The sequence below is a fragment of the Sparus aurata genome, chromosome 9 (genome assembly GCF_900880675.1).
Source record: "Sparus aurata chromosome 9, fSpaAur1.1, whole genome shotgun sequence".
In the NCBI taxonomy this organism is placed as follows: Eukaryota; Metazoa; Chordata; class Actinopteri; order Spariformes; family Sparidae; genus Sparus; species Sparus aurata.
In genome coordinates this window covers 28415236-28440552 of record NC_044195.1, presented here as the reverse complement: position 1 = coordinate 28440552, position 25317 = coordinate 28415236, and the positions used below count along the sequence as shown (strand labels likewise).

General features: G+C 38.9%; 3 protein-coding genes across 3 annotated transcripts in view; all 3 read right to left on the bottom strand.

Moving 5' to 3' along the window:
- The window catches only part of adarb1b (adenosine deaminase RNA specific B1b), a 123928-nt gene extending 106456 nt beyond the window's left edge, over positions 1-17472 (bottom strand). The window contains exon 1 of the mRNA XM_030427731.1: positions 17267-17472. The gene's annotated coding sequence lies outside the window, so the exon portion shown is untranslated. The remainder of the gene's footprint in view (positions 1-17266) is intronic.
- Positions 17473-19205: 1733 nt separating this feature from the next.
- On the bottom strand, positions 19206-20132 carry LOC115588734 (olfactory receptor 11H6-like). Its single transcript, XM_030429505.1, has one exon. The coding sequence runs from the start codon at positions 20130-20132 to the stop codon at positions 19206-19208; it is 927 nt and encodes a 308-aa protein (XP_030285365.1).
- Positions 20133-23317: 3185 nt separating this feature from the next.
- On the bottom strand, positions 23318-24232 carry LOC115588733 (olfactory receptor 1D2-like). The gene has a single exon (XM_030429504.1). The coding sequence runs from the start codon at positions 24230-24232 to the stop codon at positions 23318-23320; it is 915 nt and encodes a 304-aa protein (XP_030285364.1).
- Between the last annotated feature and the right edge of the window lie 1085 nt (positions 24233-25317).

The following is a 25317-nucleotide window of genomic DNA, read 5'->3' as shown; positions in this document are numbered from 1 at the left end:
TTACAGACTGTTAGTAATATTGTGGAAAATCTAATGACAGAAAAACGGGTGAAAAACCAAAAATAAAAATGAGCCTTTGTCCATGAGAGGTCAGCAGATAAGGTCACATAGCTGTGGATGTGAACTATACAGCAGCTGACTGTCAAAGCAATACAAAAAGCTTTGTGTTCAACAGGTAAAGGGAACAAGTTGCAACAAAAGCTGCTCACAGCGCAGAAACAACAAAAACATAACTGCCAACATTCTGAGTGGCACACATTCCTTTACTTGAGACAAAGTACTCCTTTCTGAAGTGAGTTTCAGATGTATAATCACGGCATATTTGAAGCCTGTTTACTCCAATTCTTCTCCACCGCCCCTCTCGTTTTTTACAATTTAAGCAAGAGAGGAGTATTTGACTAAAATACACTGCTGTGGCTTTGACCGCTGCCCACTTAAGTAAAGGTTGTTTATTTTACTACTGTTGTCATTGTGAGGCTCTTCAGAGAAGTGGATCAGCAAACTGCCAAAAATGTAATTTAAATGGAAGTGTAAGGAGAAGCAGCCATCTGCCCTCCTAATACTAAACAAACCAGTGTTACTGAAAGTGTTGTTCCCAGACTTTCAAGTGCCCCTTGCTGTTACACTGCCATTTAAAGGCAGTGCAACAGTATCATGCACGTGTGTGTGGGTCACTGTCTGCCTGACAGCACTCCTCCACTGTGTCTATTTAGGTCATCCGGTTGAGTTACAACACAGATCAATTGTTTCACCTAACTGAAAGACAATCATCCACATAAATGCATCTTGTCTGCAGCAGTAACCGTTTTTAGCACAACAGGGATTACATAATATTAGTTATGCCTTGCCATTCACGTCAGGCTTGACTGAGTTGACGAAGGTTTTCTCCTTTGTTGTTTTGGTTTCAAAGCAGTAATAAGATGGGTCATACTGCTGCTGTCTGAAACAGAAAATAACATCATTGTCATTTTACTTTCCTGTTTTTCTTTATGAAAGTTAAGCCGCCATCAATGAAACTCGACAGTTCAGATCTTTTAGATTAAAAGCCTAGTAATAACTGGTCGGCTGGTTTGTTTTCATGGGAATTTAAATTAGCAGGAGGTGTTATGTTGCAATCACAGTAGCGTAACATTGAAAAACAGCAAAAAATAGAGAAAAATCTGAAGGAAAAAAACCTGTTAAGGTGAGAGGATTAGGTGACTACTAAATGCAGTTCTGTCTGAGAGCAACATGACTCTTGTTGGTGAAGTGGAAACATTTTTATTGAAACTATGAAGGCAAAAGGCAAACATGGAGAAATCAGGTGAAATTAGAAATAAACGCCAGTCTCTTATAAAGGCCTAATTCTCTCTGCCATTAAGGTACAAAATGCAAATTCAAATTATGTTATATTGGGTTTTTTTTTTATCTATTTTGGCATGTTATTTTTTATTTTCAAACAGCCACCTTCATCTTGTCATTTTATGGTAATGTAGCCTTACATGTGACGCAAAGCCTATGGAAACTCCCAAACAACTGCTTTTGCTCTGTCAAAGCACTTAGCAAACTGTTTTTAAAAGGTGTGAAATTGATGCGATAACATCATGAGATCATCAGTAACGTGGATATAATGACTAAGTGGGTCAAGGCATGTAGAACAGTCTGTTAGGTTCAGAAAATGACATCATTTTACTGCATCTAAATCCAAAATCTAAGACCAGATATAGTCTGATATCACATTATGATAAAAAACCAATATATTGCCCAGCCCTACCTTCAGCTACATCAAAGCAGAAGTATCCAAGTATCCAAACTCTTGTTTGATTCTGGCCATCAGGACAAGTCTACCTTTCCACTTCATGATATCAATAAACAGACTGCTGACTTTATGTGCCTATGGAATAAGACTTTAATTCAATATTCACTAATACTCCCCAGGAAACTCTCATTTTCACTTATGAAAAACAAAAGCTTTATGCAAACCCTCACAAAGGACACACTTGCAGGCTAAATTACATACTGAGTTTCAAGGTGTTGATGGAAATGTAAGCCTCTTAAAACAAAAAAGCAAAAAAAAAAAGAAGGCTGCTAATGAAAAGTTCAGCACCATGCAGTGTACATTTGAAAAGTGTAAGATCTGAGAAGAGGTGCTAAAAACTCACACCTGCCTCTGGTACAGCAGAACACCCTAATTTAGGCACATCTTTCATCACCACTCGGTCTGAGTGAGAGTGTGTGTTGCCTGGAGAGAAAAATCCTCAACCCTGGGAATAACACTGAGCATGTGCGTCTGTGAGTGTGTGTGCGTTTGTCCATGGAGAGATGTCTCTTAGGCATACAGGCAGCCGAAAAAACTGACAGAAGGAAAAACCCAAAGTGACACTACAGAAGGCTCCTACCAGAGAAATGAAACAGACAATTCATGTGATTCACAAATAATATAGAACCTTTCATTTCAAACCATCAGCTTGGCTGAGGAAACATCAACACAGGAAACAGAGAGGATCATCAGTGTAAAGAGTCTCATTTGGCTGCAAGTGGTGAACCTTGATGCGATCCTACTACTGACACACTTGTCAGATGAGCAGTCAAAGGCTGAGAGCCAGAGTTGAACTGACAACATGGCGAGTGTTTACCCAAAACTACTAACAGCAAGGCCACACTGAGAGTCTCACACTGGAACTTCAGGAAGATTCTTCTCTTACCATGACATCACACATGCTTTGGACACAAGGAACGTAGTGGCTTCAAATGTATCAAGATACACATCTCTAACACTAGGCTATACTGTATATTTGTGGCTGTGGTACTGAACAAATGACAACAAGCCAGAACAGGAGCCTGATCTTACAGTACAGCAAACCTGGGCCAAAACTGACATAACCTGGAAAAACAAAGCTAACTCTCTTTCACACAGGGACAATGTGCAGAGTGCACACAGGAGACGTGCAAAGGTAGTAAAGAACTACCAGCACGAATCTTTTGGAATTTCACAATTTGATACTGATTCTAGGGGTCGATTTCAGTTTGGAAAGAAGTGGTGGACCTAGAGATTGACCAACACTACCATCCCTTGAAATTAAAAAAAAGCACAAAATTAAATAATAAACATGTAAGAGAATAAACAAGAACATGGATTAAAGCAAAAATGGTACAACACAGAAGATCTGGCAGGTTTCCTCAAGTGCTGCTGTGACGCATAAATCGGCAAAGGATCAGCTGATTAGAAAGAAAACATTAGCCCTTCATGTCAGTGAAAGAAAAGAGCAAAGGAACTGTGTGCATATCGGAGGCTGCAGATAAATCAGACTTAATCCAACATGACAGTTCTTAAAAAAAACAATGCTATCAGTCCTGCATTAAATTGCTGAAATGCAAACCACATTTGACTTTTATGTTTTTAAATGATCAATTCAAACACATACTGTGATATTGAAGTATAAAATGTAATATTTTGTTGTAGTGATTTTCTTTAGCAGAGCAAATGACCTGCAACTTCAGGCACGTAGAGACAGAAAACAGAACATTCCAATGTAGCCTACACCAATTTTCCACGACTGAAAAAACAATACTGTCATTATCTTTTGCTTGCTGAAAAAAATTCCACAATTTGAAAGAATGTTTAGTTATTCTCAAAATGAATGAATGAGCACACGTACACCAGATTATTATCAGGATCAGCCAAGCAGCATTTTTTGGGGGGATTGCATGGTTTCATGTTTTTAAATATTCCAGGTAAGACACAGCCGACCACTGCCTGCTTCTAATAGACAGCATGTGATCTTATGAAGCCTCAATTAGAACTTTAAAGACATACAGAACTAGATGACCAAACGTATTCAATTACACAGAGCACCTCAGTCAGAAAGATCAAAAAGCCCTGCACATGTTTTGACGACTGTTTCTGAAAACAGACGGGGCTGCAACGCTTCTGCATCACTACAGTCGTTTCTTCACAAGAGCTGACACAAATTGCCCAGGGGTAGAACAAATCCTGACCTGTTTTATAGAAACAAAGGGATCAAATTAAAATGTTCCCACTGAGTGAGCAGAGTACACAAATATGCCCCCATGGGCCAGTAGCACCTGCTACGCTCTGCTCCCAGCAAACCCCCTCATTTCTCTGAATCATGTTTAGATTCACAGCATCTCTGTCGGTTGAAAAAACACCTGCCCAGAGAGAGAAGCTAGCTTCCTTAACCACAGATCAACATGGCAAGCACACGCTGTGTTCATTTGTTCTAACCTCAGGTGCAATCATCAGCATGTCCAGCTAACTAACTTACTTCTACCTTTGTTACTTCCAAAAAGAACGTTGTAAACTAAGAATGTTACACTAGTTTGTGTGGTTATGTTATAAAAGCCCTATTCTCAACTTGTGCGTCTACTGGTGACATTTCCACACAGTGTGGAAGCTAATTATGGATGCTAGTGGAGTTTAGCCTCATGTAATAGTCAGTGACTTTGTCAGGTTCTTTACCGGCTTTACACTTCTGCAACCCAGCCGACGTCACCTGAAATAGAGTAACTATACATCCATTTGTCTTCACCCAAAGGTCTTTGTAAGGTAAGCAGCAAAATATTTTTTGCATGCTCAAAACACTAGGACTGTACTGGCTTTTGGCCTCGGTCTTTCACGGATAAGTTTACCCATACTCACCGACTTCACTGTAGCTGCTAAGCTAAAAAGGTTAAAGAGCAATTGAGGGAAATTCATCTCACTTTTGGTTGAATTTATCCTTTAAGCATGACTTCATGTAAATGGTCATCAAGTGTATATTCAAAACCCCTTTGCCAACATTCTTTTTTAAATAGTCACCTGTACACATTAAAAAAAAACATCCATGGATTAAAACTAATGCAGCTAAAGATAACATTTATTCAGCTATGGTCTGGCAGCAACAGCTTTCATTTCAGTTGAAAAAAAATTGAAGGCTGCTGGATCAAATTTTAACTTGAAATCAAAGATCCATTGTTTCAAAAATTACTAAGAATCTAGAGTAGTAAATGTGCCGTCATGATCATTCTGGACTGCATACATGCCATACAAGACTGGACGACTTACAAGTGAGTAAAGTTGGTGGTAGAGCCGACAAAACTGACCATTCAACAAGAGTATTATACAACTGTATCTTGCACCGAACCAAAGTCAATCTGGTTAACGGTTACATATAACATGTAAAACCACTGGTATAGAGTGGCTGTTAGGTGCTAAGCTGATAGCAGATGCAGGTACTTCACTAGTGGTGTTCAGGGACTTGAAAGAGGCCTTGAGGGAGTCCTCTATCAGCCGCGGTAGAGACAGAAATACACCATCAAACCCTTGACGCATTAATATCAATAATGGGCTCTATGACAAAAGGTTTTGGTCAGTTCTGAAACTTCATATCCATAATAACAAAGGAAGCTAGGAACTGGAAAAGGCTGTTCTTTCACAAAGGGCATATAGCCAGAAGGTATTGTGGTTAATTGAGGAAGTCTATCTGAGACTGCTGGGATTTGACCTCTTCACCCTGAGTCACTCTAGGACGGGCAAAAACAATCTCCTGGCTAAATCTGAGCTTCATTAACCCTTTCAAACAGGAGTGTTGAAGCGAGCTCCCCAGGACAGCACACTAAAAGGCACTCACATTTTTCTTAATCTTGCTCCTCCTTTTCCTTCTATATATAGCCATATCACCAAGGGCTCTGTGCAGAGTTCCATAGAATATGGAGGACGAGAAGGAAACAGAGAAGGTTGATGAATATGAAAAGGACAAGACAGGGGTGAGGAGTCGTACTTCAGTCATTTATCCAGCTGCAGACTCTGTTCAGACATTCAAAAGTTTAAAGAACAATTCACAGGCAGAGGATTTCCTGTCTGACTGTACCTTCTGATAAAGGCCAGGACGCAGTGTAGAGCATATGAAACAAGAAAAGAGCGTTTTCACAGCTACTCCATGTGGACTGCATTATTGATGGGCTTAGCCTAATCCACTATGAATACATGTACTGCCACATCATGACACGATCCATGTTTTCTGGGGTGATACACACACAGCAAACTGCTATGATGTGAGGATCTGTACTTGTGCATATGTTCACAAAGCCTGCCCGAAACAGTGTTGGAAGGCACACAGTGGTTATATTGAGTGACACTGCAGCAGCCCACTATAGCCATACCCTGGGGCAATGTGGCTTTTTCTCGAGTATGCTGGAGATCTACTGCATGCTCATGTATAGGTAATGACAGGTACACCTCAGTCTTAGGTAAAAGTACATCTGGGAGAGATGAGGATGGAGGAGGGGTAACCTTCCACAGCTTATAAAGGATGTAGTGTATGTAAAGCTTTCCATACATATTATTTTCAATGTTCAACAATAGCCAATGGACTGCGTGGATACCAGATAAAATACTTCTAAAAGGGAACCAAGAGTGGCGTGTTACTCTAGAGGCTGCACTAACTACTACAGAAGCAAAGGAGGAAGTCAGGTGATGTAGTATAAAGAGCAATAAAGTCTACATTGGACATATGGGTAAAGCAAGCAAAGGACTTCACCTAGAAGAAGTTTTTCACGTCCCGAGTGGAACCAAAATTTAACAGCAAGTTATTTCACTTTTTTGTAAGTAACGTACTTAACCGCTACCTGGTGGTATTGAACATTTTTTCCTCTCATCCAGGCACAGAACTTGCAAGATAATGGGCTGTCGACAGTAGTCAAGTGCAGCTTTTTGGCCAAGACACAGGTAATATGTGAGTGTTAGCCTGTTGCTGGTACATCGCAATGGTCATGTTGTCGTGGGAAATGGGGATATATATTTGGGAGCCACTTGCAAACGACCTATTCAGACGTTTAGGTACGAGGACATGTTGTGTTATTCTGTGTGTGAGGTAGAAATACAACAATAAATTTTAAGAGTTTATGTTTAAGAGTATCAGTATTATACTGATGTATAAGTGTTGCATGAATTACGTCTGGCTGATCTGAAATTTAATTTCACTTAAAGTATGCTGATTTTGCCTCTCGCAATCAAGGTTTTTAATACATCTCAGCTGGTTGGGCTGTTGGCTTTAAGTTGCTATTTTCACATTGAGCTTGGCGTAGAAAGCTTACTATGCACAAAATAAAGATAGATATTAACTTTGGGAAAACAGTGCAACAATTATCAGTGATCTCTGTTGGACTATCTACGTTTTCATAAGTTTTCAATGTCCCTAATGAGTTCAGCTAATATCCACTGACAGCCTGCAAGTTCATGTTCCTGGCAACACTTGAGTATATTAGCTGTGTAAGGTTATTAATTCAGCTATTAAAATTAAACAATATGCTGAGAGAAGCAAGTCTCTTCTTATTCCCCGGTGACAAAAGAAACACTTTTATTTTTTTAATAAATTGTCAATAGTGGTCTGATAAATAAGAGTAAAAACAGATGTCACAGATGATGATCTGAAGTAGGGTAAGATCCAAGTAGGGGCGATTTAAATCATCATCCAAAAGGTGTAATGTGCGAGCAGAAATGGGTTTCCTACGCTGCCTCAGGCAAAGCAAGCCTGAGGAAATAAATATATGCCAAGTCAGACTCTTAATAGAAAATAAAAATGTCAATAACCAGCAACAGAGACTTCTCAGAGCTATTTACCAATATCAGCCTTTACCATGACTGAAATCCCACCCTCACAAAGTACCAATTAGATACGTTACACCATTGCATACAACCCCCGCCTACTCCCGTGGAGCAGCTATACGGCCACAAAGTCGTGGTTGGAGTGGAGAGCCTGCAGTTGTGAATGAGTGCAACCATTTAAATGTGAAGTAGACATAAATATTCAACTAGACGAGCCTCAACCAGCAAAGGCTAGAGAACATAAATAAGCATTTTGGCCATTCTACGATTATTGCATGATATCATTGCATAATTTGAAGCACTGATCCTGCTGCATTTTGAATTAAACTGCATTCCTTCATTCACATTGTCTAAAAGCAGTGACTGCTTTCAATGTTGCTTCATGACCACAGTCAGTGTGAGACTCCAAAAATGGCAACACGATAATGTCAAATCAGTGACACACCCAAACAAGAATGCTCTCATAAGGAGCACACACATGATCTTCAACCCGGCAGGAACGCTATTCTCAAACCAGAGTGACTGAAGCATTTTCTCACCGTGCCATATGCTTTTTCTTCCTACAACAACACCCTGCAAATCTTTTCCCATTGAATGACTATTTCTAGCACTTTTTACAAAATGTAATAAAACATATAAGTGTAGTCCTGGTGGTTTCATAGACGCCTTGTCCTGCCCTTTGTAGTGTTAACACACAAGTGTACGGCATTGACTTGTGTCACATTCATGCTAACCTTGTCTGGCATTTGCATTAGCCCCTTCCTTCTGTTTCCAGTGAAAGCTCATCTTGAGTGAAAGTGAGAAGAAGTTGCAATAATCCTTGATCACTGAATAAATCCTTTCCTTACCCCAGCACCTACAGAGTGACCTGCATGTGTGTCACAATCTTAATGTATACTGCATGATTTATGGCCACAACCTGCGGCTTTTCTGCTCTGGTGACAGGGGTGATGGGGCGGCATTGATGCGGCCCCCCTCAGGGAAGTGCAGAATGTCTCAGTCAAGCAAGCCAGGGTCAAGCTGCTTTATTTGTACTAACCCCCTACCCAGCATCATCATCCTCCAAAATTACAGCCTGTTGTCCTGAAGTTTAGTGTGAATCTCAGAGAGGAAAACCCTCTGTTTGGACTTCTGACTCTGTATCATACTGCCTTGCTTTAGCAGAAAGTCAGTGCCTACTCTGCCTAGTTTTCAGCCCCATATAGTGCAGTGCGGCTTGAAGACAAGAGGTCTGATTCCCATGTGATCCACAGATGCTGAAAGTGCATAAGACTGTAAGGTGGAAGGAGTAAATGCATCTGCACATGGAAGGTTTCTTTTTTTATTTTTTCCTTTTGTTGGTCTGAAATTCAAAGTGCACTTATCACGGCCATGCCCTGCAGGTCAAGGGGAACTTTAAGGAAGAGATGAGTTGCTAACAAATGGCACGACAGATAGTCGGGTCGCTGCAAAATGCAAAGGTTCTCAGGAAATATCAGCTGACTTTCTTCTTTTCAATACAAAGTTAACTTTTACTTGAAATGACTGTGAATAAAAAAAAAAAACCTGTCTTGTTATAGGCTTAGTGCCGTTTCCTTTAAAAGGTATTCATATTATATGGCTTCTGAAGAGGTTTTAAGAGTGGTACCAAAATTGTACACAAATGTATTTGCAAATACATTTTATGTACATCACTGCTATATCAGGTTTTCACTCTCGACACATTTAGAAACACAATCTCCTGGCGTTGTTCCAGGCAAAAATTACTTTACAAACAACAATTAATATGAAGCAAATATAGCGAATGGTAAAGAATCAACAAAGGCAGCTTGGTAATTACACTAAACTAGGACTATCTAAATATTCTTAGGTCACATTGCAATATGTGCTATACATCTCACATACAACATTTTAAAATCTCCTCAAAAGCACTTTTTTTAGGCACTTATTGCAACAATGTAGCAGGCATTATATAAAAATACAGTTTAATGTATTTAATATAAAATACTTACACTCCACTCAGTCAGCAGACATACAGTTGTACTACTACGTATGTGTCGTTATTTTAGATCACACTATCTTGCTCAGCATGACCCGCCCTACTCTGCCTCGGATTGGCTACATCCTGCCGGTTAAGTAATGCACATGTCTCTCTTTACTTTATTTTTTAATTAAAGTATGTAAACCTATTCTACTAGGACCCACACAAAAAAATCATGAACCTAAACATTTGCTTATTAAGACCTCTTTAAAATGTAAGTTTGGTCTCAATCGTCTGTTGGCACTCTCACAAAACACTAACACATTTAGACTTTTAATAAAATAATCATTGTATGTGGACAATGACTGAGTGGGTAAATGCAGTAGAAAAAAAAAAGTAGAACAATCTGGTAAGTTAAAGAAAAAAAAAAAATCACTTTACTGTTATGCAGCCTTTAAAACCAGGAGGAGACAACAATTATGCCATGTCACAACATCCAAAAGATGCAGTATACTCTACATGTATGTGCCATGCTCTACAACTTCAGAATAGCAAACACTTTCTGGACCTTAAACAAGCTGTAGCTAATGATTCTACAATATGATGGGAGCACAAAGCCTTGGAGACAGCTTTGTTCAAAACAATCATTATATCTGTGCAATACACCATAAATAAATGTATACCCTTGACCCTTTACTTTCCAGTGGTTCAGCAAAACAGACTGTAATTTAAATTAATAAAAGGCAACCATGACTGGCTAACAGTCTTATGATAGTCTAAACTACCATAATATGTATCTTTTATACATCCCATACTGAGCTGTTAGTCTACATGACAGACACTTACTTCAGGCCTCACCAAAGGGTCACTTTGAGACCAAAATGTAGCTAGTTAACAGTAGCCTTGGGCAAACAGTGTCTATTACAGTATGTTTTACACAGACTGTTTAATTGATTTAAACTGGCCTCTCATGTATAATTAAGTCAAAAATCAATCTCATTTCTAATTTGAACTGGGTTGGGAACAACAGCATTGTAGGGTGACCTTTTAAAGTTGCAGTGAAACGTCAAACAGTAAGGTCATCTGGAGCCTCATTATTTTGTGAATAAGATGTGAAACTCACGTGGACGGCAGGGTGCACGGACTGTATTTAAATTGTGCTTTTCAAGCCTAGTAGGCTTTACAAAGCCTCTCAATCACCCACACATCCACGCGTGTCACTTCTGAATTCCTATAAAAGACGAAGCGTGATCAAAGGAAATTGATTTCTTTATTTATTCATTTATTCTCTGCACAGAAATATCAGTGCTTATGACTGCTGGATGCACAGCAACAGATTTAAAATAACTTGACAGTTCGACCACATTATGTAATGCCCCTGAATACTTGGCCTTGAGTACTTCTCTACAACATTAAGTATTTATGACTACTGTTAATTAGCAACACTCAAAGTTGGAAAACAATATTTAGCTATTATTTCTTATGAATTTCAGACTAAAAACTGATCTAAGCTACTTTCTCAGGATGCAGGGTGTGGTTACATCAGACATGATTAACAGCAAGCAACAAAACAAGCCACCAACTGTCAGATTCTGATTAAAATAGTTATCAAATATTAATCAAATGATATTAAATTTGCATGTAGTGTGTACAGTATAGCTTTCAAGCCTTCATCCTGGTTCAACTTCAAACAATTATACTAGCATTCACTTCCATTGTTACTGCCAGATCAGAGATTTAGAACTGACTCAAACTTGGGATTTGCTCCAAAACTTTTCTGGTTGACTTAGAAATTGCTCTGCATGCCCCAACCAACTCAGAGATTCACCACTCCTCCGTGTCCTCCACGACAAACCCAACATATCTTTTCACAAGGCTGCCCAGTCACCAGGATAAAATGTTGGTACTTAACATTAAACAAATCACTGATTTGTACATGTCAAAGGTTACATACCATACGACATTTCACTTCACATATCATATTGCATGTTTCTGACTGTCATATCAGGAGGTGGAGGGGGTGGTGGTGGAGGATGCTGGTGGAGGTAAAGGCAAAAAGGCTGTCAAGCCAGTGACAGCAGTTCAAGACTGTGTTATAACAGTGTGAAACCACCAGATATTTCTGGTAGCAGCAATATTTTTCAAATTATCTATTGAACAGCTGTTACAGCATCTTCAGACTTTAAACTGAGCTGTTGTGGCAGCAGAGGCATTGCGTGGTGATATTTGTTGGCTTACTACAGGTTAATTAGCCTGATGTGGCAGCATACATGCAGCGCTTTCACATATAGGCATGGAGGACTTGGTTTCTCAGAGGAATAAAAGCTCGCCAATTTGGCAATATTTCGTTTTAAAGCAGGAGAAAATGGTGGGCTATTTGATTGAGGCTACGTAATATCTTTGCCGTAAGCACTTGTTAACTTAACAGGTCAATACCACAAATTTCCATATAGTGGAGTGCGGCTTGAAGAAAAGATGCCTGATTCCCATGTGATCTACAGACACTGACAGTGGATAAGACTGCAAGGTGGACGGGGAAAATGCATACACATGGAAGGTTTTTGTTTTATTTTTGCCACCTGCTGGAAATTCCATGAGTCCATCACACAGTGCATTGTTGGGTATTGCTCAAGCCTACAAGGGACCACAGCTTTTCAACATTTGTTAGCATGACACCAACTGAGTAACAAAACCATTTTACACAAGAAGTGAGGACTTCTTTCGAACGGGGTATTTTAAGCCAAAACGTGATCTATTTCAAACCCTAACTGTTTTTTTAACACAACCGGAGTTATGAAAAGATAAAAACACAAATTGAACATAAAGACACATGAAATTGTTTAAACAATGGCTTGCAGAAACAAACACTGCCAACATTCATTTTCACGATTTGGTTGCACACAGACTGAGACCACTGTAAGATGACACTGTCCTGCCAGTCGTTTAGTGCTAAAGGCATTTTTAATCTTGAAACTGATGACAAGAGCAACCGCTTCCTTTTTCAAATGAGCCCTGCAGTCTTTCCTCTTAAAACTGAGTGTAATGACAACGAGAACTGTCCTCACATTTAAAAAAAGAGGAGACAGGAATGTAGGGAGACTGCTGAGTGTCACACAAGACTGACTGGTTGACGCAATGCCAAGAAATACTAGCTGCTGTTCACCTAAATCAATAACTAAGTGAGGGAGAAGAAAACAGGACGCCTGGTGTGTCTCAGGAAAAGGAGACGGGACAAAGGATGAAGAGTTTTAAGCCGAAAGTGGAATGCAAGTGTCCACTGATAAGGAGCACAGGGGGAAGTTAAGAGAGAGCCACTCGGTTAAGAAATGTATTAATTTCAAACTGTGTGAGAGTGCTGTTAATAAAAAAAATAAAAAATCAAAGAAATGTTAATTGGAGTGCCATGCATCCCCGCAGACAGGCAACCTGTTTTCATCCACATTTCTGTTCATCAAATTGTTCACGACACTTTGTTTAATCATTTGTTAGTGAGGGAAGGTAAATTAACTAAACATGTTACTACAATCCTTGTGATAAGGCTAGACTGGCATTTCTTTTTCGCAGCATGAACACCAACTTGCTGGGGGAAGCAAATATGCTCAGGAAGGCATCCAGAGTGGAGGCAGCCTGAGCAATTTCATTTCATCCAACCTATGCACACAAATATTGTGCTTGCAAACAATTACTGGCCAGTCTAGCAGGTGCTCCTCGTTCCAAAGGGACAATTTGCCCAAATTCAGTGCTTGGCAGGTATTCATTTGCTCTGCAAACACCAGAATTCCTGACAGTGTGACAATCCTTAAAACAGCACACTAGCTGCTGCAGACAATGAGAAGTTACACAAACGTGCCGAGTCTCTGAAGGTTGATTTTCAGCTTTAGAGGTCACATTAAGGCCATCAATCATGTATGATATCGACGCCTATATTTGGTGAACATGAGCTACACTTGCACGACAGTAAAAGAAAAAAACAATGTGTGTCCAGCAGCTTAGCACAGGAACAACTGACAATGAGCTACTTCAAATGTGAGCCCTAAGCAGCACCCATCAGCCCGCAAATCCTGAGGTAATGCATTGTCTTTTTATAGGGACTTAACCCCCGCGATGTGGCAACGGCATGTTCATCAGAGCTCAAACAACATTGTCCTCGGGGCAGGGAACATATGGATCAATGGCAGAAGCTGCTATGTCCACATGAGGCTGTGTGAAGGTGATGGCTACGATTTGTGTCGCCTCCAGTTATGCATTACAGGAGCACTGAAGGAGAGAAGGGTTCCCTTTCCTTTGACAGCCAGTAACAATCTATTAACATGAGTAGCAGCAGTCGCCACTTCTCTTCTCCTGCTGCTGCTGCTGCTGCTGCTGCTGCATGGGACCGCTAACACGGAGCCAGTGCAGCATCTCAGCTGCATGCAGCTTTCCTGAGATGGCACAATGCAGCAGAGCTGAGTGAACTTTACTCTCACTCACACACACACACACACTGCCACACACAGTCAGTTTGGCATGGCACACTGAGTGCCTGGCCTAAGCTGTTTTCTCCTCTTTAAACTTGTCACCTCAGCAAGTGGAGCAGTACTGCAGCAGTTTTATGAAACATCAAGGAGGGTTGAGCGAAGCTGGCCCTTTAACTCAGCTTTGATCACTATTTGGGAAGAGTGGCCCCCTACTGTGCTTTGTTTTAGCTGACTACTACTACTGGACTTTTGCAAAAAAACCTCAATTACCTCTGTTAACTAAGCAAATCAGCAAAATTGCCTTACCTAAACTGTTGTATGTTCAATCATCCTGCATCATTTCTTTACAACGAAATCAAGTGTTTGTCAGCAAGATTAGTCTCCTGCATTGCTTTTCTGTAAAATAATCTAACTGCACTGCATTGTTTCAAGGAAAATGTGAGTCTTTGTCACTTGTTTATGCCAAAACTCACACCCCACCACGAACTTGGACGGGAGGTTCGCTATGGGAAGGGTTGGAATCGGTATCATCACATAACACTCATTCATTATTTCCAACAGTCTTTCTTCAGGGCATTGCTGACACATGAATAACCGTAAACACACACATATACACACAAACAACTGTGCAGTGCTACCTGGCTTTTCTCTGATGTGACTCAACTCCAGTTGTTTAACATGTCAAATACTGGTTAGTTGCAATAATTAGTTAGCATGATTCTTCCTTCCTTCAAAATCCCAAGTTTAAAGCCACAGAGAGACTAAGTGCCTGAAAATGAACTCCATCTTTGCAGCAGTTCCAGGAATAAACATTGAGATTTTCTTTTTTTTTTTTTTATGAAAATCCTGTTTAAGCTGTGGCTAACAGGCATCTGTGGATTCAGGATAAACACTTAAAGCCTTGTTGAATGCAAGTCTGCGAGAGTGTGGTACAGGAAAAAGCCCTGTTTGAGTATATGAGACACAGGCTCTTTTTACACGTCCGATTCAAGTCAGGGAATGTTGCGCCGTCTTCCGCCTCGCCGTTCTGTATCCATAAGTTTCCTGGGGAGGTCACGGGGGAAACAGTTATGGGTGATACTTCCGGTGCCCGGCAGAACAAAATATCATAATAACTGATGCAGCGGCGGGACTTTCATCGCTTTACAAGCGATATCTAAGAGGGCAAATCATTATCAGTGGGCTAAGTAGTAGTTTGCATAGACAACAAGCTGCGTGGTGAACGTACTTCACGTACTTGGCTTAGCTTGTTGTCCCATTGTTGTCCCTGCTGCTGACTTGCTTTCTGTCTTCTTGACCCTGTGCCATACCCATACAAGCACTACACTGCTACTACCATTCATGTGCATATTGCATCTTGTGTACACACAGTGCTAATTTCCGCACATGTGCACAAGTGAAGCGCAAAAAAAGAAGCAGGCCACACGAGCAAGGCTTCATGGGTACCTGAACGCATTGTTTAAAGCAAGAATATCTCAGGTCTAAGAAAAATCATTGGTATCCTCTAACTGAGAGGAAAACGCCATTACGGTTAAGTGTCGCAACGCTCCGGGGCTAGGAATAAGGTGGATAACAAAGAAGGGGGGGGGGGGGGGGCAATTGTTGTTCAACCTTTAAGCAGGAAGCTAAGACAGTAACAGAGCTGAATCAACATCTGTGTGTGGAAACTTCCCTCCAAGGACAGAACTCTATGGACAATTACTATAGCTCTATGATATTCACGCTTGTGCTATACTTTTGCTTCCCTTTAAATTTCCAGGACAATCCTAGTTCATTTCACGGACTTTCTTGAGAAAATCATGTATCATCATAAATCATGAATACCCTCTATTACATATATGGGACCTTGAAAAAAGCTAGGTCAGGTATGGTCTATATTGGCTGCCCGCTGCTCCTCGGGAATGGGTTAAATGCCGACAGTCTCACTACACTGTGTCGCATTCATTTATGAATATTTGAAAAATATTCACAAAACACAAAATAAATGTGGAAATGTCACAGAGTAAACAACCAAGTGAAACACTTAAATATCCCGATCTCACTTTGAGTGGTGTAGTTGTACTGGAATGTATTAAAGGCGCACCACGTAGTTTCAGGGAAGAAATTTGAATTGACTGATGCCTAAAAAAACTAAATAAAGAAACCTGCTTTGTTTTCATGACTGAATAAACAAACTGTCCTTAAAAAGGACGATTTCATACTGTTACTTTGCTTATATGTGGCGGACCCTGCCACTGTTCTAGTTCTAAACAGTGTTCTGGGGACCTTAATTTCCTCTGGGAACAGCTTGTTTATTCAATTAGGGTTTGTATTATCCCCTCATTAACATTGTAAATATTCCAATTATGAGTTTGAATTCCTTCTCCAAAAGCTAGTGGCCCTTTAATGAAATCTGTAACAAAAACTCATAATTTCTTACCCTAATGAGGAATCTTTCATTTTTGATTTCACACTCCTGCGACCACACTGTGATGTTTATAGACCAAATGAACTCTAATAGAAGTTCTTACATGTTTTTGTCGAACCGGGTAAAGTTCTGAATTCAGGGTGGGTTTTACATGGAACAACCTCTTTAATTAACAGAGGATAACAGCCTTTGAATAGCAATAACAAACAATAAAAGAATAATAATCAAAATCATAATAATAATAATAATAATAATAGTAGTAGTAGTAGTAATAATAGTAATAATAAAGCAGTTGCTACACTTCCAGGCAGGAATTTCCTCCTGAATTAGCTTGCACTGCCTTTGGAGAAGCACTTGTAAATCCCATCATGCTGTGTGCAGGATGTAAACGCAGCCTACAGTGTTTCAGGGCTATTTTCTAACACCGCAACGCAGAACTGCACAACACTTTGCACAGGACGCAGCAGCTAGCACCGCGTTAATATGACTGTATCTGTGTGAAGAGTGCATGATGCGGTCTCCCGGGTAGACCTTCACAGGCACCGCTGACAGGGTAAAGCTGAGGTAAGATGACAGCCATAAATCCCACTGTCGCGCTGCACACACACACACACACACACACACACACAATGTAATTCCACAACGCTTACAAATGTGCAACGTTAAGTGAATAATTGAGGTTAACCAGCGACGTGTTTTTGAACGGTTGTGTCCCGCTCGTCTGCGCTGTTGTACGAGGATTACAAGCCTAATATTACATAAACACAACCGGAACCCAAATCATATTAGCAGCCCCGGTTGTTTCATCCTCCGCAGCAGCCCCCCAAAAAAATAACACGCCAGCAGCCTTTACTCACGGTTCGTGTTGGAAGTTAGGGTTCCCGAATACGCTGAAATCTTCTCCGGCACTTCACTTCAACACACGGATGTCTGTTGTCCTCCGTGTCGTCGCTGGCGTTGGAGGAATAATAAAAAAAAAGAGAAACGAACCCAGGCTGAGAGAGCGGCTGAACGGTCGCATGTACTGCAGTGTACAGTCTGCCGTCGGCCGTCTTCTTCTCCACACTCGGCCACGCTCGGTGAAGAAAATGGCGCATTACCGCCCCCGAGTGGTGTGGTGGAGTCAGTGCAGGCCGGTCAGCAGCGGCGCCGACCGACTGGATGTGCTGTGGAGGACTGAAGCTCGCAAATTCACACATAAATAATAATAAGTGTCTCAGTTAAAAAAAATAGTATGCCCATAAATTCACAAAACATAACAGTAATCATAAATAAAGGCATCAATTAATTTACAAAATGTGACATAAATTGATATTTCTGGGTTAATTTGCCTCTGTAAATAGCTGCCCTTTGCATTATTTCTCGGATTTAATTGTATTAATGCATTAACTTTTAAATGTTATTATTAATTTATTTATTTATTTACTTAGATATTTATTTATATTAGATTTTTTTCCACCTTAGAAATTGCCCCCATTTCATTTCCAGAAAACATGAACCAACCAACCACATTATAATTAAAACTTTACTGTACATTTTGAAATTTTTATGTATGTATGCACCCTACCTGCCATTTAATCATAGCTTACTTTTTCTTACTTGTGTAAAATTCCTGAGCAACCAATATATAGCAGAATATAGAATATATATATATACACATATACATACATATAATATTTTCTATTACTATATTCTATTTCTAGGGTCTCGGCTGAAGAATTTCACACAAGCCTACTTGTACAACAACAAGTGACATTAAGAGGGATTCGATTGAATCTTGAAATGACTCTTGAACAAACGTATTATTTCTGTACTATCATTTTGCATCTCTTCATGACTTCCTGCTTCATTACTGTAATGAGGGGGCTGTCAATCAAAGTGTGTCACAGGATCATTTTTTTGCTTTCTGGTTGATCAAAATCATATATGAGTGCATAGATCTACTAAAACATGTCGTAAGGGGACATTGTTCTGTGTTGTATACTTTTACTTTTAATACTTTAAAGTCTACTTAGTCTACTACTGATTGAACTTAAATACAACTTACGTAACATTTTCAAGGTAGGAAATCTTATTTAGAACAGATTATTTTTACTTTGTGGTATTAGTAGAGGATTCCTCCACCACTGGCATTAAAGACTTAACATGGATAAGAAAGGTAATGATGCGATCAAGGCGGATCAAGACCATACCAACAACGTCTGTTACAAAAGGAAACAAAAGCTTTCTGTCTTTTTTCAATCAGCAGTTATTTATTTTCTTCTATGACTGTTTATTCTCATGATTTAGTTTTCACATCATAACCTTTCATCATTGTTTCACCTGCATCTTTCTTTTTATGTTGACGTTTTGCTTTACTGCTGATGCCAACAAGTCAATGTTTTTCATAATGTATAAAACATACAAATTAAACCATTAAAAGACAGAGATTGATTAAATGATAAATGCAGTGCGACCACTGCATTATATTATAACACACTCCAAACAGTAGGATTAACCACAGTTTGCCAGACCATTAGCAGGGCGGTACTACACACACCCAAAAAAGGCATTCAGTGTAGCACTTTAAATCTTGAAGAAAGAGAGAATAACACAGAAGTGAAACATTTGCTGGCATCAATATATGCAGAATTAATTCTGCACACAATTTAACTCAAAATATCCACTCTGGATTTTCCATGACGTGAGTATGATAGCCAAGACTTTTGGCAATGATGGGACTCTGAATCTCTCTAACAGCAGAGACCCAGGTTCCTTAATTTGCAAGAGAATAAAATAAGTATATGTACATATTAACTAAGGTTTGATAGTGACAACACAGAAAATTCTTTTTCGAATTTTTGACAATTTAAAACAATAAATTAGAGGATTAACAAGAGGAGGTATGACAAGAAATTCTATTGCAGTAAAGTTTCGGAAGGCTTGAGGTAAATCTTTTGAACCATATCGAATAAGCATTATATCAAGAAGTATAGTCACAAGAAAAGTGAGTAAGGAGGTTAAATGTGGCACACATGTTTGCATAAACTTTGCCCTATTTTCTACAGAATTCACACATGTTTTTATGAGATACATGTAGGACCAAACTATAAAAAATCCGTGAAAGACATAAATTATTATTGTAACGTAAGCAACTATGTTGTTTACTATAGTTTCAACTGGGAAACAAGCAAGTTTAACAATAATCCAATTCACACAAAAAAGCCTGGCGATATATGGGCTGCATAACTTTAATCTAGATGTTAGAAAAATATTTGTGCCTATGATGCAAAAAGGTGTCATCCAAGAGTAACACACCAACTTGATGACTCTTTGCTTTGACATGACAGAGTGGTACTCCAGGGGTCGACATATAGCCACATATCTGTCATATGCCATGACTGAAAGAATAGACAGATCCGCGCAGGCAAATGTGTATATTACCAGAGCCTGAACAAGACATCCAGAATAAGAGATGACATGAACAGGAGAAAGTAGATCCCAGAGAAACTTGGGGTAGAAACCTGCTGTCCCATAAAGTGCATTCATGCAAAAAGTACATAGTAAAATATACATTGGTTCATGCAGGTTTTTATCCATGATGATGGTCACAATAGCAGTCACATTAATCAGCAAAGTCAAACAGTAACACAGTAAAGTGAGAGAGAAGAGAGCCAGTCGGTAGTTCATTGTTTCATGTAAACCTGAAAGAAAAAATGTTGTTATAAGGGAGACATTATCCATGACTGTTAGAAAACTGTGTATTTTTTGTCTTTGTCCTGTACCCCCATGCTTAACCCAGTCTCTGTTCCCTCATCTGCCTGCTATTAATATGTTGTCTGAGTACAGCAGCATACGTGTTGGGAATTCAAACCAACCAACCAACCAGTGATTAAGGTATACAACCTTAATCTACAGCTACTGCAAAAAACCAACAGTGACATCGAGTGGTGAAACCGTTAACTACAACATAGTGTGACTGGTTACCAGGTTTTTCGACTAGATTAAATGTGACACAAATGTTTGCATGAACTTTGCAATGTTTTCTATAGAATTCAAACATATTCTAATGAGGTACACGTAGGACTAAACTATAACTTAAACATGAAATAAGTAATTGGTCATTGCAATGTATCCAGCTATGTTGTTGACAGCGTGGGCAATGTATGCATATATTCAATCTAGATGTAAGAAGCATGTATAAGCCCATCATGCATAAAAAGGTGTCATCCAAGAGAAACATACTAACTTGATGAATGTTTGCTTTGACATGACAGAGTGGTTCTTCAGGGGTCGACATATAGCCCCATATCTGCCAAATTTTATGACTGAAAGAATAGACAGATCACTGAAGGCATATGAGTAGATTATTACAGTTTGAACAAGGCATCCAGAATGAGAGATGACATCCACAGCTGTACACATCACATTTGGTATCAAAGGACACTCTTCAAGTCATCTTTTTCTTTTACTTGTTTAAAATGTAGTGATAAATATCACTACGTGAGCGTTTGGTATTGTTACAAAGCAAGTTTCAACATTAAAACGCAAGTAAAAAATTATTTAAACTAATCAGAATCAGAATCAGAATGAAAAAACTTAATTGATCCCCGAGGGGAAAGTGCTTTCGTTACAGCTGCTTCCATTTAAAATCCAGAATATGCAGAAAAAATTACAAATGATAATAATAATAATAATAATAATAATCACTATATATGAGCAAAAACAACAACACCAAACAAAAATACAAGAAATGTACACTGTACTAGAATATATTCATACATACAGAGTAATAAATAATGCTACAGTTGAAAATATATAGGTTATTGCACATTGTTTTTCTTGATTATTGCACATTAGAGAGAAACAAAGCGTCCAGAGTGTCTGACACTCAGAGCGAGGATTCAAAAGTTTGATGGACACAGGCAGAAATGATTTCCTGTGGTGCATCTTGGTGGGATCAGTCTAGTGCTGAATGTACTCCTGTTGCTGTGTACCATATCGTAAAGTGGATGGGAGCCATTGTCCAAGGTGACATATAACTTGGACAGCATTATCCTCCTCTCTGACACCACCGTCAGCGAGTCCAGCTCCACTCCCACAATGTCACTGACCTTGCGGATCAGTCTGTTCAGTCTTTTGGCGTCTGCGACCCTCAGCCTGCTGCCCCAGAACACAACAGCACAGAGGATAGCACCTACCACCACAGTCTCATAAACATCCTGATCATTAGTCTGGCAGACTCTGTCCCTTCCTGTAGAGGGCGGTAGTGTTCTTTATCCAGTTCAGTTTATTATCAATGTGGATCCCCCGATACTGATAATCCTCCACAATATCCACACTGACCCTCTGGATTGAAACAGGGGTCAACAGCACCCTGGCCCTCCTCAGGTCCACAACAAGTTCCTTGGTCTTTGTCATATTGAGCCGTAGATGGTTCTGCTTACACCATGTGACAAAGTTATCCAACTTAATTAATGTGTTGTAGCAAACCTAACGCTATCTTGGATCACACTGAGCTGGGGTTGATGGAGTGTAAACAAGATCTATAGTAGTTCTTAAGCAGTGGTAAAATGGGCACTTTCCTAGTAGGCTATTTATACTAATATATATGGAGGAGTGGATAAGATGAACACATTTTTAGTTATGTTGCCCTGTAGATGAGGGATAATTAACTACCCTTATTTCAGGACGTCTCCTGTCAACTGATACTGAATTTATTATGAGCCTCTTTTACACAGAGATTCTACAATAGTGCATTTCTTTTTTTAAACTGAACAGCCCCAGCCTGTAACAACTCAGTTCTTGCCTCCATTGGCAGATCAAAAAGTGTCTCCACATACTGGCTGTGTACCTTTGAGGTAAGAGGGTATTATTTATTTATTTATTTGCACTATACAACAACAAAAATAAAATTAACAACATCCAGAAGAAGCAGATTGTGCAGGTGAGATCAGAAAACCTGGTGGTGTTAATAGAATGAATCTCACCTCCTTAAAACACAACATTAATTAAAATTATGATAATCCACAACATACAATAATAATAATAATAATAATAATAATAATAATAATAATAATAATAATAAAAATGATAATAATAATAATAATAATAATAATAATGATGATGATGATGATATTGCAATCTTGGTTTCACAGGTTTAGTGGTCATTTGTTATTTTGAAGGGGAGCTTTTCTTAGAGACTGTTTTGAAATCTTGGCCTCAGACCAAAGGTCCTGTGTGTAAACCCAGTGGGACTATATTGGCAACAACTGAATATAATCTTCATTCTTATGCTTTCATTATATATTATAACCTTAAAATGGTTGCAATGTGAACCTCACCTCTAGATGTGACTAAATCTAACATACTTGGCCTTGAACTTATTTGTGTTAAATCCCAAGCAGGTCATAGAGAAACATCCTACAAAGATGGATTATATACATTTTAGGTTTAATTCCATCATGTTGTTCTTAAATACATGGAAGTAAAATGTGAATTGACTGCACAGTGTGGTGTGCAATAATATCATATTACACTTTTTGCATGGATTACCTGAGATGTGCACACACATGGTCAACAACAGGAATCATTACACAACTGAGCTGACCATTGTCTAAATGTGAATAATATGAGTATTCAAACTAACACCTAATCATCATCATTTTAAGAGCATCACCAAATAAGATAGTGTTACATATGATTTAGCAATCTAAATTTAAAATGAAATCTTGTTTCCAAAATTGAATGCAAGTATTAATTGGATGAATTGAACCTTTCAGCTAAAAAGACATTCTTCGTGGATTAACAAGATCACATGTAATTGAGGTTATTACATTGTCACTCCAACAGCCACAGCAAACAGCTGGTTAAACAACAACATCAGAAATAGGACTTTTAGTTTCCTTAATGAATAAGACAGAAGTCATTTATTTTTTTAAAGTAAGAACAACCATAATTCTGTTTCGAATTTTGGACAACATGAAACCATAAATCAACGGATTTAATAAGGGAGGTATGACAAGATATTCTATTGCAACAAAGTTTTTGAAGGCTTGAGGAAAATCTTTTGAACCAAATCGCATGAACAGGATATTTACAAGAAAAAATTGTAGGGAGGTTAAATGTGGCACACATGTTTGCATGAACTTTGCCCTGTTTTCTATAGAATTTGCACATGTTTTAATGAGATACATGTAGGATAGGACTATGAATATACCATGAAATAAGTAAAAGATTATTGTTATGTATGAAATTATGCTGTTAACAGCAGTTTCAGCTGGGAAACAAGCAAGTTTAACAATCATCCAATTCATACAATACATTTTGGCAATATATTGGCTGCATAACTTTAATCTAGATGTTAGAAACACATTAATACCAGCAATGCAAGAAGGTGTCATCCAAGAGAAACAGACTAACATAATGAGTCTTTGCTTTGACATGACAGAGTGGTACTCCAGTGGTCGACATATAGCCACATATCTGTCATATGCCATGACTGAAAGGATGGACAGATCAGCGCAGATAAATGAGGCAATTACTTGAACCTGAACAAGACATCCAGAATAAGAGATAACATGAACAGGAGAAAGCAGATCCCAGAGTAACTTGGGGTAGAAACCTGCTGTCCCATAAAGTCCATTCATGCAAAAAGTACATATTAAAATATACATTGGTTCATGCAGGTTTTTATCCAAGATGATGGTCACAATAACAGAAATATTTACCAGCAAAATCACACAGTAACACAGTAAGGTGAGAAAGAAGAGAGTAAATCTGTGGTTATTTGTTTCGTTTAAACCTAAAAGAAAAAACCTTCTAGTTTGAGAAACATTATCCATCATGGTTAGAAAATGTGTTGTTCCTGTGAAGGGTAACTCTGTCACTAACAGTGTCTGCTCTCTCTCCTCACTGTTTAATATCTTGTCTGACTACATCGACACACACCCTTAGAAATCAAACCAATCAATCAATCCTCTTTTTTTCAGGCTGTTGCAATCTACTGTAAAAGCAGCACTTGAAAATAACAATACAGAACTTTATGGCACTTGTAAAGCAGAATTCTTGAACAAAAATCAAATGTATAATTTTCCTCACTTGGAAAATTATTTCTTTGGCACACTGTAGGCTATTCATGATATGAATTTGACAATAAACCAGCTCCTCACTCCAGTTACACAAAGATGTTAAAGAGCATCCTGTTGTGTGGACCGTCTTAATTATGCTTTTATTAGTCTAAGACACGTATCCTATCGAGCACTGCAGAATTTAAATTTAAAAAAGGAAATATAGAAAAAAGCAAGGAGCATCCTGTGCTCAAAAAGATGGAGTAGTACTGTATGAGTAAACTAGAGACAATGTTTTTAACCAACCAAAAAAAAAAATCAATTACTGAGTGAAAATGAGCACATACAACTACTCATGTTGTGTTTTCTGTCCAAAGTTTTAACACCCATTGAATTAGAAAGTACAATTAAATCTGTTAACGGCAACAAGTCATCTGAACTGGACGTGAACTGATGATCAATGGCGGGAAGGGACGATCCTGTTTGTATTCATCTTTGTGTGTAATTAAGCATTAATTTCAAATATTATTACCAATTCTGAGTGGTAAACCTGCATTTGAGTTACATCAGCTAGTCTGGATGTAACACCATGACTTCAGCTCTTTATAGAAGATGCTGACACCCACGGACGTGATTTTGGGGGGGGGGGGGGACACAGGGGACATGTCCCCTGCACTTTTTCAAAAGGCTGTTTTGGTCCCCTGCAGTTTTTACCGTCCAAAAACAATGTAACGTTGTATTTAAAGCCCCTGTACGGAGTTTTTAACTGGATATGCAAAAGTCTCTGGTTTCTGCTGATGTGTCTCTGTTACCTACAACAGCAAATGAGCCCATCAGCGTGAAGATACGCTATTTCTCAG